Source organism: Cetorhinus maximus, chromosome 6 (assembly GCF_964194155.1).
Source record: "Cetorhinus maximus chromosome 6, sCetMax3.hap1.1, whole genome shotgun sequence".
NCBI classification, from domain to species: Eukaryota; Metazoa; Chordata; class Chondrichthyes; order Lamniformes; family Cetorhinidae; genus Cetorhinus; species Cetorhinus maximus.
The window spans coordinates 84,672,623-84,688,361 of record NC_135884.1 but is presented as its reverse complement, the minus strand read 5'-3'; the positions used below and the strand labels follow the sequence as shown (position 1 = coordinate 84,688,361).

The 15,739-nt window shown below is 41.2% G+C and overlaps 1 protein-coding gene across 21 annotated transcripts in view; it reads left to right on the top strand.

Moving 5' to 3' along the window:
• LOC144681869 (protein MTSS 2-like) overlaps positions 1–15,739 on the top strand; it is a 180,454-nt gene that overhangs the window by 40,083 nt on the left and 124,632 nt on the right. For all 21 annotated transcript variants that reach the window (XM_078543969.1, XM_078543970.1, XM_078543957.1 and 18 more), the window contains exons 2-3: positions 2,676–2,737; positions 10,070–10,143. In XM_078543969.1, coding sequence (XP_078400095.1) covers positions 2,676–2,737; positions 10,070–10,143 — 136 coding nt within the window. The remainder of the gene's footprint in view (positions 1–2,675; positions 2,738–10,069; positions 10,144–15,739) is intronic.

The following is a 15,739-nucleotide window of genomic DNA, read 5'->3' as shown; positions in this document are numbered from 1 at the left end:
GACAGGTTGTTAATAAAGAGAAACACAACTCAAAGGGGCCCAAAAAGCGAATCAAATGGAGATAACTAGTACCAGAAACAGAGTACTGCCACCATTCCTCGAAATGTGACAGAGCAAGATGTGGAAGAACTATAGAGCCTCAGGACTATGTGAATTTATAAAGTGAGAGACTTGAGACAGGGGAGAAGGGGTAGCAAGTAAAAATTGTATCATAAATAGTTATAATCTAAAGGGAGGAAAGTTTTTTTTTCTTTTGAGAAGAAAGGGGGATATTGTTTGATGTATGTGTCAGCATGCCATTGTGAAATAAAGGTACTTGGCAGAGCAAGGATTAACATGTGACTAGAGAATGTATGATGTATGGAGTCACATGGTATTAGACTCAGAACATTCTAGAAGCAGCTGGTGGCAGTTGGCAGCAGCACCATGCATGCCATTAACTGGGATTTATATATAGTTAAAGATAATAAATAGCTCATGTTTAAATATACAAGTATCAAGATCTCATCATTGAGATATCAAATGAACCCATACAACAGAGACCAATCCCAACTTCTCCAGGCTCTCCACAATACTGAAGCCCCCATCCCTGGTACCATTCCAATAAACCTCCTCTTCATCCTCATCAGAGACTTGACATCCTTCCTAAAGTGTGGTGCCCAGAATGGGACACAAGCTTAACCAGTAATTCATAAAAGTTTAGCATAAATTGCGAACAGCCCTTTTTTTAAAGAGATTCTATATTTGCAGCCTTAGCAACTTATTCAACATAAAAAGGAAGCAGAGAGAGAGTGAAGTTGAACTGAGCATGGAAAGGCAGATAGACCTCCGCCAGAACATGGCGTGTGATGACACAAACAAAAGGAATTGTGTATAGACAAGTTGTTTATAGAGAAACAGGTCGACATTTAGAATCACAGCTTTTTATTGTTTTCCTTTAGGTAATGTTTGATCAAATTTCTACTGTGTGTGTATATATTATTTATTTATATGATTTATTTATTTATGATATTCATAAATACATATATAAATCATAAATATATATTCATGTATTTGATTTATATATTTATGTATATGATTTATTTATATGAATATAAACCATATAAATGAATATATAAATCATATAAGTAAAGGTGTGTGTGTGTATATATATATATATTATATATATTATATATGTGTGTGTGTGTGTGTGTGTATATATATAATATATATATAATATATATATATATATATATATAAAAACTAGATGGGAATCTGTGGGGAACAGGCAGGAAAGTATGGTTGAGGCCAAGATTGGATCAGCTTTTATCGTATTGAATGGTGGAGCAGACTCAAGGGGCTGAATGGCCAACTCCTGCTCCTATTTCTCATGTTCTTTTATGTTATGTTCTGACCTGTCGTATCTTACTGAGCACTGGTGATCAATATTGTAAAGGCATCAAAGATTTCAGTAGCTCAAAAATAATAGTCAGACCAGAGTTTATGTTCATTGTCCTGGGTGTGTTAGCAATGCTTTACCAAAAAGAAAAGAGTTGCATTTATATAGCACTTTTCATGACCACTGGACTTCAAAACACATTTTACAGCCAATTATGTACTTTTGAAGAGTTGTCACTGTTGTAATGTAGGAACCATGGCAATCAAGTTGTGCACAGCAAGCTCCCACTAACAGCATTGTGACAATGACCAGCTAATCCGTTTTTGGGTTGCTGATTAAGGGACAAATATTAGCTAGGACACCGAGGAGAACTCTTCTGCTCTTCTTTGAAATAGTTCCATGAGATCTTTTGCATTCACCTGAGGGGGCAGATGGGACCTCTGTTTAATATCTCATCTGACCTGCACTCCGCTAAGAGCGTCACCAAGATAGGCAGTCACCAGGAGTTGGGACCCACTGCAGAGTGTGATGATGAGAGTCCAAAATTACAGACCCCAAAATCCTAACCTGTAGCCTGCAATAGGATTCTTGGGCCTTGCACAGACCTGAAACAAAATTTTACAGAATTGAATAATTTACTGTAGATGGAAAATTGACCAGCACAAGTTCTCAGGAAAGCGATTCGAGTTGAGCTTGTTCAACAACTAAAGAGGATGAGAGAAAGCAAGTGTTGACGAGAAACTCAGAAGTGAAAGAACAACCAACAATGCAGACCAGACAGCACCCATAGAGAGAGAAACAGAGTTGACGTTTCAGGCCAATGACCTTTCGTTAGAACTTGATCTGAAGCATTAACTGGGTTTCTCCCTTTTTACTTTAGACTTCTAGCACCCGCAGTGTTTGGCTTTTGTTTTGAAGACAGACAGACAGATGGGTGCAACACTACACATACAGCGCCTGATTTAAAGAGACAGCAACAAGACCAAAACAAGACAGGATTGTTTCATATTTGTTATTGAGAGCATCCCTCACTTTGACAGAAATATTGCATGCAGAGACTCCAATTCTCAAGCAGACTATGACATCAATGCTTATATGTAACTAGCTTTCTCTTTGCCTGTTTATCACATTCTAATTTTTTGACACTCTGCCTTTCTCTCTATCTCATGCAGATTTTCATTTGCTCTGCCTTGTTTTTTCTGATCAGAAGTTATTTAGAAAGTAATATTTAGCTGAAAAGACTGTTCAGTTAATTTTCTGCTCACAATGTGCAATTATGCCCTTTTGCTTCCTGTAGGGATCATATCCAATCTGGGAGGACTTCAATGCCAAGGCTGCCAAGCTTCACTCTCAGCTCCGGTAAGTTGAACCAGAGGCCTACTGACACCTGGGCATACAACATACTTAATAAAGGGACAGGGGAAGAAGTAATCCACACAGCCTGAGCCAGCCTCTACTGAGGGCCATTACATTTAATTATGCTTTCCCTGTAACTAATAAGAACTCAGCGCCCAAAATATTACTCTTGCATTCCCCTGAAAGAATTGCCTTTCACTTTCTGAAGGAATTAAGCATATACGCAACATAATGAAGTTATATATTACCATAGACTGTCACCTTGTGGTCATATAATCCCAGCCTAGTGGGCACTGCGGTCTGAAAAACTTCATCATTTAGTCTCCCAGTTACAATATAATCCTTTCATACTCTCATGTGTACTGCAGTGGAACCATCGCATCATAACCCTCTCATGGTCTTACCTTCATGACCACTCAGTGGTTTTACTTTATTGAGGCTGTTGTTTGTGGCCTGTTTCTCCACTATACACATATACAATTTGTTACCAATTTAAAATTTGTCAATTGTTAAATATCCCTCAGTACTTATCTGATGTCCACAAAGATGCATCACATGCCTCCATTGAACAGCTCAATTCATTCTCCATCTGAGAGTAACTCTTAGACTGAGCTTTTGTTCTGTTTGAAGGTGTTTACTTGCTGGGGTCCAATCCCATTCTTCACGTGTGAGCCTGCAGTGTGTCACTGAATGTTGATGAACTAGTCAGTCACAGAAAGCATAGATGCTTGCTTCAGGGACAGAGAGGGTGGAACTCACCCAGTGTTAACCCTCAGAAGTGGAGTGCAGCCCCAATCTGAACCAATTGCCTTGACGTCACTTGGGGCAGACTCCTTGCCTTAATGTGCCAGCTGACAGATTCCTGGTCTTCCCTTGTCGCAGTTGCATTAGGGAGTCAGCAGTAGATTCCCGGGAGTGTGGAAAATTTCAATCTGCTGATTTAACTGCAGGGAAAGAAAAGCAAGTAACTCTCTGGCCAACAAGTTCCAACAAGAAACCCATCCCAAGTGAAGCAAAGGCAATTATATGCATCTACTGATCTGAAGGCGGTATGTACTGCCACAGACCCAGTCCTGTCCATGTGTACTGTTGAGGCTGGTTGCGCGCACAATCCGTCTTCTATATAAGTTGATTTCTCTATTCATAAGGGCAAGGACGGAGCCAATTTGTTCATGAGCCTCCTCCCCCACCTCAATCATTTTTACGTCAGGCAGTATGGCTTTGGAGCACCAGCATCACTTTGTACCAATCTCCAGATTCGGCTTTGCAATCTGTTCAATTCTCAGTTTGGCCTTTTGGACTGGGTAAATTGGCATTCCCCAGTGCCTTACTAAATCTCGAAAGAAGGCATGGTCCATTGCTGCCCAATTTTATCCTCGCCTTACTCCCACACCTCTGTGTTTCCCAACAGAGCAGTCCAATGGTGGGGAGGTGGGGTGGAATTGGAAGCCTGGCTGCTTCCTATCTCTAGCCCCAGGGGGTACTGAGGCCAACTCTAGTGCCCCTATCTCAGCAAGAACCAGCATCTTTGGGAGAGGAGTGGACAAAACTGGAGCAGATGGGTGAGTCACCAATGTGCAGAAATAATGGGCAACAATGTTCACATGCAACCCCTTACACCATTGGCATTTGTCTCCCTTCCACTTCAGTGCAGCTGGTACACAGTTCACGATAAATAATTCAGTGAGAATTCAATTTGAAGGTGATTGGTGCTCACTGCTGCTCCTCCTACCCTTGCATTGATTGACAGATTTCGTTGGCTTTGTAGATCTAGTGCAATATAACTTGTGGATAAAGGGGAACTGATGGATATACTATACTTAGATAAGTGCCACAGCTAAGGTTATTGTGTAAAATAAAAGCTCGTGGTATAGGGGGTAAATATTGGCATGGATAGAAGATTGGCTGGCAAACAGGAAGCAGAGAGTAGGCATAAATGGGTCTTTTTCAGGCTGGCAAGATGTAATGAGTGGTGTGCCACAGGGGTCAGTGGTGGGACCTCAACTGTTTACAATTTATATAAATGACTTGGATGAAGGGATGGTTGCCAGATTTGTTGGTGGCACAAGATAGGTAGGTAGGAAAGTAATTTGTGAAGAGGACATAAGGAGGCTATAAAAAATTATAGATAGGTTAAGTGAGTGGGCAAAGATCTGGCAAATGGAGTATAATGTAGGAAATGCAAAATTGTCCATTTTGGCAGGAAGAATAAAAGAGAAACATATTATGTTTCATATTATATTATATTATATAATGAGAGATTACAGAACTCTGAGATGCAGAGGGATCTGGATGTCTTGGTGCATGATTCGCAAAGGGCTAGTGTGCAGGTACAGCAAGTAATTAGGAAAGCTAATAGAATGTTATCATTTATTACGAGGGGAATTGAATACAAAAATATACAGAGCGCTTGTGAGATCACATCTGGAGTACTATGTACAGTGTTGATCACCTTATTTAAGGAAAGATGTAAATGCATTGGAAGCAGTTCAGAGAAGGTTTACCATACTAATACCTGGAATTGGCAGGTTGTCTTATGAGGAAAGGTTGGGCAGATTAGGCTTGTATCTGCTGGAGTTTAGAAGAGTAAGAGATGACTTGATTGAAACATACAAGATCCTAAGGGGTCTTGACAGGGTGGACATAGAGAGGATGTTTCCTCTTTTAGGGGTCACTGTTTAAAAATAAGGGGTTTCCCATTTAAAACGCAGATGAGACGAAATTTTTTCTCAGGGTCATGAGTCTTTGAAACTCTCTTTCTGAAAAGGCAGTGGAAGCAGAGCCTTTGAATGTTTTTAAGGTGGAGATGGATAGATTCTTGGTAAGCAAGGGGGAGATAGGTTATTGGGCTAAGCGGAATGCAGATTTCAGGTACTGTCAGATCAGCTATAAGCTTATTAAATGGCGGAGCAGGCTCGAGGGGCTAAATGGCCTACTGCTCCTTGTTCATATGTTCGTATGTTTTGTTCCTATAAATCAACAAGAGTGGGGTATTCCATTGGAGAGTGAACCTTTTTGACTTGGACTCATCAGGACAAAATGCAGGAATGCCAAATTCGAAATGCTCACCACAATTTCTACTACAGGAGAAAAGGATGCTGATTGGTTGGCAAGTCGACTCTGGCCGAGTGGTTCCCCAAGTTCCCGGAAATTCAAAAAATGTGCAAGACTTGAACATATTCCTTTTGCTTGCAGAGAACAGGTCCCTGCGTGTGAATCTATGTTGCTTCTAATAAGCATAAATGAGCCACATTACGAGCTCAATTGGTTGTTAGTGTAGCTATTAGTGCACTCAGGATTGTTCAGCAAGTACTTTCACCATGGCAACACCTTGGTGAATCAGAGTTGACTTGCCAGCCAATCAGCATCCTTTTTCCCTGTAGTATAAATTGTTGTGATTGTTTGAAATTTGACATTCTTGTGTTTGTCCTGACAAGTGCAAGATGAAAAGCATCAGCAGTATGTCTCTTTTTGGCAATATTCAAGTTCTGTGCTACCAAATAAATTTTTCATTCTATGAGCTCTTTCTTTCTGTATATTGGGGTTCATGTTGGGAATAGAAAGTTCCAAATTTCAGGCAACCAGCTTCACATGCTCCCAGCTCATGCACATCACGGTTAGACATGGAGTGGTGGGGGAGGGGCAGGGTGGAAGGGTCCAATTCCATTCTGCTGTCTTGCCTCTGGCAGGCATTCAGCCACTGCCAATTGCCAAGGTAGCAAAATGAGAGGAGGCACTGAGAAAATTCATGCCCCCGCCACCCCCCCTTACCCCGCCACCCCCCAAACTCCGCCATCAGAGTCGGAGCTCTGTTGCTTAGCCCCAACCTCAGGAGTGTTTCCCTCTTACCGTTCCAACTCCACAAATGTAGCAGAGTTTCACTTCAACAGTTAGGAACTTAGGAACAGGAGGAGGACAATTCATCCCCTTGAGTCTGTTCCACTATTCAATGAGACCATCGTTAATCTGTATTTTAGGACCCCACCCTGGTTCTGTAACCCTTAATACCCTTTCCAGAGCTAAAAAATCTGTCAACCTTCGTTTTGAAATTTTCAATTGATGCCCAGCCTGAACAGTTTTTGGTCAGGGGGTGGGAGTTCCAGATATCCTAAATGCTTTGTGTGAACGATTCTTCCTGCCAATATCCTGCCATCATAAATGCTGATGTAGCCAGCGACACCCACAACCCGCGAATGAATAAAAAAGTCCCTGAAAAGCTTAACTCTAATTTTAAGGTCGTGCCGTCTTGTTCTGGACTCGTCCCACAAAGGAAATAGCTCCTCCCTATCTGCTAAATCACAACCTTTGATCAACTTAAAGATCTCAATTAGATCATCCCTTCATCTTCTATACTCAAGGGAATAGGAGCTTAGTTTATGCAAGCTACCCTTATCATTTAATCCTTTTACCCTGATATCCTTCCTGGTGAACCAGTGTGAACTCCCTCCAATGCCGGTGTATCCTTCCTGAGGTGTGGTGGCCAGATATTTATCTAACTGTAACATAACTTTCTTTTTGTCTTTCAGCCTCTTTGCAATAAAGACTAATGTTCCAATAGAATTATAGCACAGAAACAGGCCTTTCATCCAACTGATCTGTGCCAGTGTTTATGCTGCACACGAGCCTTCTCCCACCCTACTTCATCTCACCCTATCAGCACATCCTTCTATTCCCCTCTCTGTCATGTACTTATCCAGCTTCCCCTTCAATTCATTCATGCCGTTTGCCTCGATGACTCCATGTGTCAGCAAGTTCTTCATTCTAACCAATCACAGGGTAAAGAGGTTTCTCCTGAATTACTTGTTGGATTTATTGAGGCCTATCTCATTACATTAATCTTTTTAATTATTTAAAGTTCTGTCTACGAGCTTTTAGTATCTGTATGTGGGCCCCTAAATCTCTTTGCTGCCCCCTGGTTTATAACTTGGCCCAACAATGACCCTGTGCCCCTGTCTGAGGGAGGAGCCATGTTTGGTGCATCTTTGCACTTACTGGGAGTTGGCTTGAGAAGATGCCAACTAGCTTCACAGAAGCAAAGGAGAGGGAGCAGAGAGGAATTTCACCTGATCAAATGTGGGTTGTAGAGGTGAAGGCCGTTAAGCAACCTCTTGTTAAGCAGGGAAGTTAAAGATAACATAAAGGCAAAAACTAAGGCATACCAAATTGCAAAGGTCAGTGGCAGGCTGGAAGGTTGGGAAACTTTTTTAAAGATCAACAAAGGATTAATAAAATAATAATAAAAAGAGCAAAGGTAAATTATGAAAGAAAACTAGCGCAAAATGTAAAAACTGATAGCAAAAGCTTCTATAAGTATATAAAAGGAAAAAGAGTAGCTAAAGTGAATCCAAAACAAGAAGGGTCATGAGGACTCGAAATGGCAACTGTGCTCTTCTCTGCCAATTCTGCCAGACCTGCTGAGTTTTTCCAGGTAGTTCTGTTTCTGTTTTTGTTTTGGATTTCCAACATCCACAGTTTTTTGCTTTTATAGCTAAAGTGAATGTTGGTCCCTTGGAGGATGAGACTGGGGAGTTAATAGTGGGGAACGCAGAAATGGCAGAGACGCTTAATCAATATTTTGCCTCAGTTTTCACGGTGGAGGACACTAGTACCACCCCAATAGTAACAGGTAGTGCAGAGGGTATAGAGAAGGAGGAACTTAGAACAATCACCATCACTAGAGAAAAAGTACTGAGCAAACAATTGGGATTAAAGGATGACAAGTCCCCAGGACCTGATGGCCTACATCCCAGGGTCTTAAAGGAAGTGGCAGTGGAGATAGTGGATGCATTGGCTATAATATTCCAAAATTTCCTGGATTCTGGAGAGGTTCCAGTGGATTGGAAAAATACTAATATAATGCCCTTATTCAAAAAGGGGAGGCAGAAAGTAGGAAACTATAGACCAGTTAGTTTAACGTCTGTTGTTGGGAAATTGTTGGAGTCCATTATTAAGGAAGTAGTAATGGGGCATTTGGAAAGTCAAAATGCAATCCATCAGAGTCAGCATGGTTTTATGAAGAGTAAGTCGTATTTGACTAATTTGTTAGAGTTCTTTGAAGATGTGACAAGCAAAGCGGATAATGGGGATCCTGTAGATGTAGTATGTCTGGACTTCCAGAAGGCCTTTGATAAGGTGCTGGACAAAAGATTAATACACAAGATAAGATCACACGGAGTTAGGGGTAATATATTAGCTTGGATAGAGGATTGGCTAACCAACAGAAAGCAGAGAGTCGGGATAAATGGGTCATTTTCTGGATGGCAAACTGTAACTAGTGGGGTGCCACAGGGTTTGGTCCTTGGGCCCCAACTATTTACAACCTATATTAATATCTTGGATTCAAGGATAAAAGGTACTATAGCTAAATTTGCGATGACACCAAAATATGTGGGAAAGTAAGTTGCAATGAAGAAATAAGAAATTTACAAATGGATATGGAGAGGTTAGGTGAATGGGCCAAAATTTGGCAGATGGAGTTTAACGTGGATAAGTGTGAGGTTATCTATTTTGATCGGAAGAATAAAAAGGCAACTTATTATTTAAATGGAGAGAAACTTCAGAATGCTTCAGTGCAGAGGGATCTGGGTGTCCTTGTGCATGAATCGCTGAAAGCTAGTATGCAGGTACAGCAGGTAATAAGGAAGGCAATTGAAATTTTGGAATTTATTGCTAAAGGAATAGAGTATAAAAATAGGGAAGTGTTGTTGCAACTGTACAAGGCATTGGTGAGACCGCACCTGGAGTACTGTGCACAGTTTTGGTCTCCTTACTTGAGGAAGGAGGTAGTTGCATTGGAGGCGGTTCAGAGGAGGTTCACTAGATTGATTCCAGAGATGCGGGGCTTGTCTTATGAGGAGAGATTGCATAGTTTAGGCTGATACACGCTAGAGTTTAGAAAGATGAGAGGAGATCTAATTGAGGTATATAAGATGCTAAAGGGGATAGACAAAGTAGACATGGAGCGGATGTTTCCCCTTGTGGGGCATTCTAGAACGAGAGGCCATAGTTTTAGGCTAAGGGGTGGTAGATTTAAATCAGAGATGAGGAGGAATTACTTTTCTCAAAGGGCCATGAATCTGTGGAATTCACTACCTCAGAGTGCAGTGGATGCCGGGACACTGAATATGTTTAAGGAGGAGATAGACAGATTTTTAATTAGTAGTGGGTTGAAAGGTTATGGGGAGAGGGCAGGAAATTGGAGTAGAGGCCGAAATGAGATCAGCCATGATCGTATTGAATGGCAGGGCAGGCTCGAGGGACTGAATTGCCTACTCCTGCTCCTAGTTCTTATGTTCTCTTTCTGACACCGTGTTCTCCTCTCTCTCTCCGTGTCAGGACCACCGTGCTGGCAGCGGCTGCATTCTTGGATGCGTTTCAAAAAGTGGCAGACATGGCGACAAACACTCGAGGTAGGAAGCATTTGAGCTCGGTAAACGACTGTGAATGTCTCATCAAGAACCCTGTGGGGGCACAACAATTTCATTCAGGACGTTGGCTCTGTTGAATCATGCTGGGGCAGCCACGATCTCCAGTGTTAATGATCAGTTTCTGAATACTTCCCAATGTGCAGGGTGTTCTACATAGAATAATGGATACCTGGGAGTGAGTTACAGGCTGGAATCTAATCAAGGGGTTCACATGGTTTATATATAAAATAATGGATACCCGGGAGTGAATTACAGGCTGGAGTCTGATCGAGGGGTTCAGATAGTGTATATATAGAATAATGGATGCCCAGGAGTGAGTTACAGGCTGAAATCTAATCAAGGGGTTCATATGGTTTATAAATAGAATAATGGATACCCGGGAGTGAATTACAGGCTGGAGTCTGATCGAGGGGTTCAGATGGTGTGTATATATAGAATAATGGATGCCAAGGAGTGAGTTACAGGCTGAAATCTAATCAAGGGGTTCATATGGTTTATATATAGAATAATGGATACCCGGGGGGGTGAGTTACAGACTGGAGTCTGATTGAGGGGTTCAGATGGTTTATTTGATGGATATCTGAGGTGAGCACGCAGCATCAAATTGAGTCTGTGAGGTGAGTAGTGATCAGAATAATGAGATAATTCGATATGAAAAATGCCAATTTAGATGCAGCATTACTGTCATTATAAAATGCCCCATGTGTATATTATTGAAAAAATGAAAGGGATTTCCAAATGCTTCCTCAGAAAGTTCTTGTTCCTTTCACGCTGTGTGAAGGGAAGAGTGGGTGTTACTGACACTATCACAGAAATCTATCCGAGGGTGTGGAAGGCTCGCCATACTAAAAGGCTTCAGAGTATTGTGTGACAGGATGATTGAGAGTGTCCAGTTCTGTAGTGGATCTACAATTTAGTCCCAGATATAACTATATGATTGAGGTACTAGTCCTTTCAATTTTACCCTGACTGCTCTCCGTTGATCAGGACAGTGCATGTTTCTGTTCACACCCAATGAGGGGTAAGTAAAAATTGGTTGAATTGCACAAGCCTTATTTATTCGCCTTGGGTGGTGATATTTGACTGGATACCTATTGCAGATATATACAGTGAAAATCTTGCAGAATGTCAACACATTTTGGTACACTGCATATTGATAGGTCCTGGGTCTTTCTCTGCTCTGAGTTGATCAGACAAGATGAGTCAATGAGTGTCTAGTGAGGCTTAGTCAGAGTCTGTAGTCTTTAGAGATGCATGGTTTTATGTTGACACTAAGCTTTTTAGTTTGGGAGACAGAGGTTAACATGGAGTTGACCTTATGCAGGGGAGAAATCACATGTGCGAGTCTCCTTGAATTCCAGGTCCTAAATGGTTGTCTACAGCTGTAGCAGAAGAATGTGGGAGAGGTGCAGAAGATTCATAAGTACAGGTTATATCATGCAGCTGCAATATCAGTACAAACAAACTTACGAATTAGGAGCAGCAGTAGGCCATTTGGCCCCTCGAGCCTGCTCCGCCATTCAATAAGATCATGGCTGATCTGATTGTGGCCCCAAATCCACATTTCCACCTACCATCGATAACCTTAGATTCTTGACTAACAAGGGAGTCAATCTACCTCTGCCTTTAAAATATTCAATGATCCTGCCACTGCCGCTCTCTGGGGAAGAAATTCCACAGACTCATGACCCTCTTGAGAGAAAGAAATTATTCTTATCTCCATCACTTTTTATGATTTGTGTACCAAGACACACATCCCTCTGTACCTCAGAGTTTTGCAATCTCTCTGCATTTAGATAATATACTGCTATTCTATTCTCCCTGACTAAGTGGACCAGTTTATATTTTCACACATTATACTCTATCTGCCAATTTTTTGCCCACTCACTTAACCTATGTATACATCCCTTTGCAGCCTCCATATGTCCTCTTCACAATTTACTTTCCTACCTATTTTTGTGTCATCAGCAAATTTAGTAACCACACAATCGGTCCCTTCATCCAAATCATTTATGTAAATTGTAAAGAGTTGAGGCCCCAGCACTGATTCCTGTGGTACTCCATTCATTACACCTTGCCAACCTGAAAATGACCCATTTATGCCAACCCTCTGTTTCCTGCTAGCTAACCAATCTTTTATCCATGCTAATATGTTACCCCCTGAACCATGAGCTCTTATTTTACGTAGTAACCTTTGATGTGGCATCTTGTCGAATGTCTTCTGGAAATCTAATTACAGCACGTCCACAAGCTCCCCTTTATCCACGTTGTTGGTTACTTCCTCAAAGAACTCTAATAAATTAATCAAACACGATTTCCATTTCACAAAACCATGTCGAGCCTGCCTGATTGCATTGAGATTTTCTAAGTTCCCTACTATAACCTCCTCAATAATAGATTCCAGCAATTTCCCTATGACAGAGGTTAAGCTAACTGGCCTGTGGTTTCTTGCTTTCTGTCTCCCTCCTTTCTTGAATAGGGGAGTCGCATTTTCTATTTTCCAATTTGATGAGACCTTTCCAGAATCTAGGAAATTTTGGAAAATTAAAACCAATGCATCTACTATCTCAGCAGCCACTTCTTTTAAGACCCTAGATTGAACTCCATCTGGGCTTTGAGGACTTGTCAGCTTTTAGTTCTGATAATTTTCTTAGTACCCTTTCCCTGATGATTGTAATTAAGTTCCTCTCTCTCTTTCACCTCCTGATTCACAATTATTTCTGGGATGTTATTTGCATCCTCTACAGTGAAGACAAAAGCAAAATATCTGTTCAATTCATCCGCTATTTGCTTATTTTCCATTATTAATTCCTCACTCCCACTCTCTAGAGGACCAATGTACACTTTATTTGCTCTTTTCCTTATTAAATACTTATAGAAACCCTGACTATCTATTTTTATATTTCCTGCTAACTTTCTCTCAAACTCTAATTTCTCCCTCCTTATTATTCTTTCAGTCTTTCTTTGCTGTTTCTTATATTCTGTCCAATCTTCTGGCCTGCCACTAATCTTCTCAGAATTGTATGCTTTTTTAAAATTAATTTGATACTATCTTTAATTTCCTCAATTGGCCATGGATGGTGTGTCCATCCCCTAGCGTCTTTCTTTCTCAGTGGAATGTTTCTTTGCTGAGTATTATGAAATAGCTCTTTAAATGTCTGCCACTGCATCTCTACTGACCTACCCCTTAACCTAATTTCTCAGCTCACTTTAGCCAGCTCTGTCTTCATACCCTCATAATTGCCCTTATTTAAGTTTAAAGCACTAGTCTTGGACCCACTCTTGTCTCCCTCAAACTGATTGTGAAACTCAATCCTGTTATGGCCACTGCTACCTAGGGGCACCTGTACTATGAGGTTATCAATTAATCCTTACTCATTGCACATTACCAGGTCTAGAATAGCTCTGGTTGGCTCTAGAATGTGCTTCTCCAACTGTCCTTAGAATACTCTATGAACTCATCTTCCAGCTGCTTTGCTAATCTGAATCGTTCAATCTATATGTAGATTAAAATCACCCATGATTAACACCGTACATTTGTCACAAGGCCCCATTATTTCCTCCTGTATACCCCATCCTACAGAGTGGTTACTGTTAGGGAGCCTATAAACCACTCCCACAAGTGACTTCCTACCTTTACAATTTCTTATCTCTACCCAAACTGATTCTACCTATTGACCTTCAGCACTAACGTAATTGCTCTGTATTGTGCTAATGTCATCCTTAAATAACAAGCCAGCCCACCACCGCCTCCTAGCTTCCTGCCCTTCCAAATGTCATGGACCCTTGAATCTTCAGGTCCCAGCCTTTGCTATTTTGGAGCCATGTCTCTGTAATGGCTCAGATCGTACATATGTATTTCTATTTGAGCTGACCATTCATCTGCTTTGTTATAAATGCTATGTGCATTTGGATACAGGGCATTTAATTCTGTCCTTTTATTTATTTTTGCAACCTCTAGCCTTGTCTGCTGGCTCAGTAAGCTCTGTCACTTATTGCCATGCTCCGATTATCATTTCCCTTATTGTTACCTTGATCTCTTGCCTTGTCTTCTCTCTTTAATTTACCACATCTTCCCTCACTTGATCCCTCACCCTGATTGACTTTAGTTTAAAACCTTCTTTACATGTTGTGACCTCTGAAGGACCTCTGAAGAGATGCAGTGGCAGACATTTAAAGAGCTATTTCATAATACTCAGCAAAGAAACATTCCACTGAGAAAGAAAGATGCTAGGGGATGGACACAGTATCCATGGCCAATTGAGGAAATTAAAGATAGAATCAAATTGATTTAAAAAAGCATACAATCCCTAATGACATTTACAGAGGCTAGCAAGAACATCTTGAGAAGTCAAGAATTGCTGCTTGACTTGGAAGAATTTCAATATGGTTTTATGGGTGCCTTTATATCCTAACCCAGCAATCCTCATCGAGAGGTGTTGGACACAAATATCATGAAACAAAGGAAAGAGATATGCGCTTCTTTGATATTTCTCATGTTCTCAGGATGTGCAAAGCAACTCACAGCCAATGGAGGACTTCTGTAGTGTAGGCACTGTTGTTTTGCAGGTTAACACAGTAACCAAAACGTACATAGCCAGATCCCGCAACAGCAAATGAGAATAAATGATCACTTAATCAGCTTGTTGGTTGAGGGAATAACCAAGTGATCTCCCTGCTCTTCTTCAAAATAAAGCGTTGGGATCTTACAGGTCCACCTAAACAAAATTTGAAGAACACTACAGGAGAATAGGTAGAATATTTTTAAAAATACACAGAAACTTCAAGATCCTTTGAGATCAAGATACTTCCATCCGTTAACACCACTGCTCAGTAAGGTACGGTTTCGAGGCTGAAGAGCTTCAGGGAGCTCTGATGGGTTCTTGGAGATAACAACAACTTGTATTTATATAGCGCCTTTCGGATGGAAAATGATCCCAGGGATGCCCCATAGGAGCATTATCAAACAAAATTTGACACCGAAATAAATAAGGCGATTTTCGGACAGTTGACCAGTTTGATCAGACTGCCTTTATGCAGCAGTGAAAAGGATGAGAGAGAGAGGCAAAGTCATTTAAGAAGGGAATTCCAGAGCATAGGGCCAAGGCAGCTGAAGGCACAGCTGCCACTGGTGGAGTGGTGGAAGTCGGGTGTGTGCAAGAATTGGGGGAGCGCAGAGATCTCAGAAGGTTGTGGGGCTGCAGATTCCAGAGATGGGGAGGAGCAAGGCCATGGTGGGATTTGAAAACATGAATGTGAATATAAAATTACCCCGTCTGCTGTAAACATTTCCCCACCACTAAATTATTTTTGTTGCCATTTTAAATTGTGCACTCTCGCTGCTGTTAGCTGACCAGTGCAAACAAGTAACATCATTACTCACATTCTTCAAAGTTGTCATAATGTTAAAGGCCTCTATCAGGCCACCCTTCAAATCATTGCTGGACAGGGAGCCAGTGTAGATGAGTGAGTTCAGGGGTGATGGGTGAATGAGCGCGTTAGGGTAAGGACAGCAGAACAGCATAAAATACTGGCATTAAACATGTACACATTAAGCTGCAGTTGGAGTTCTGTGTAC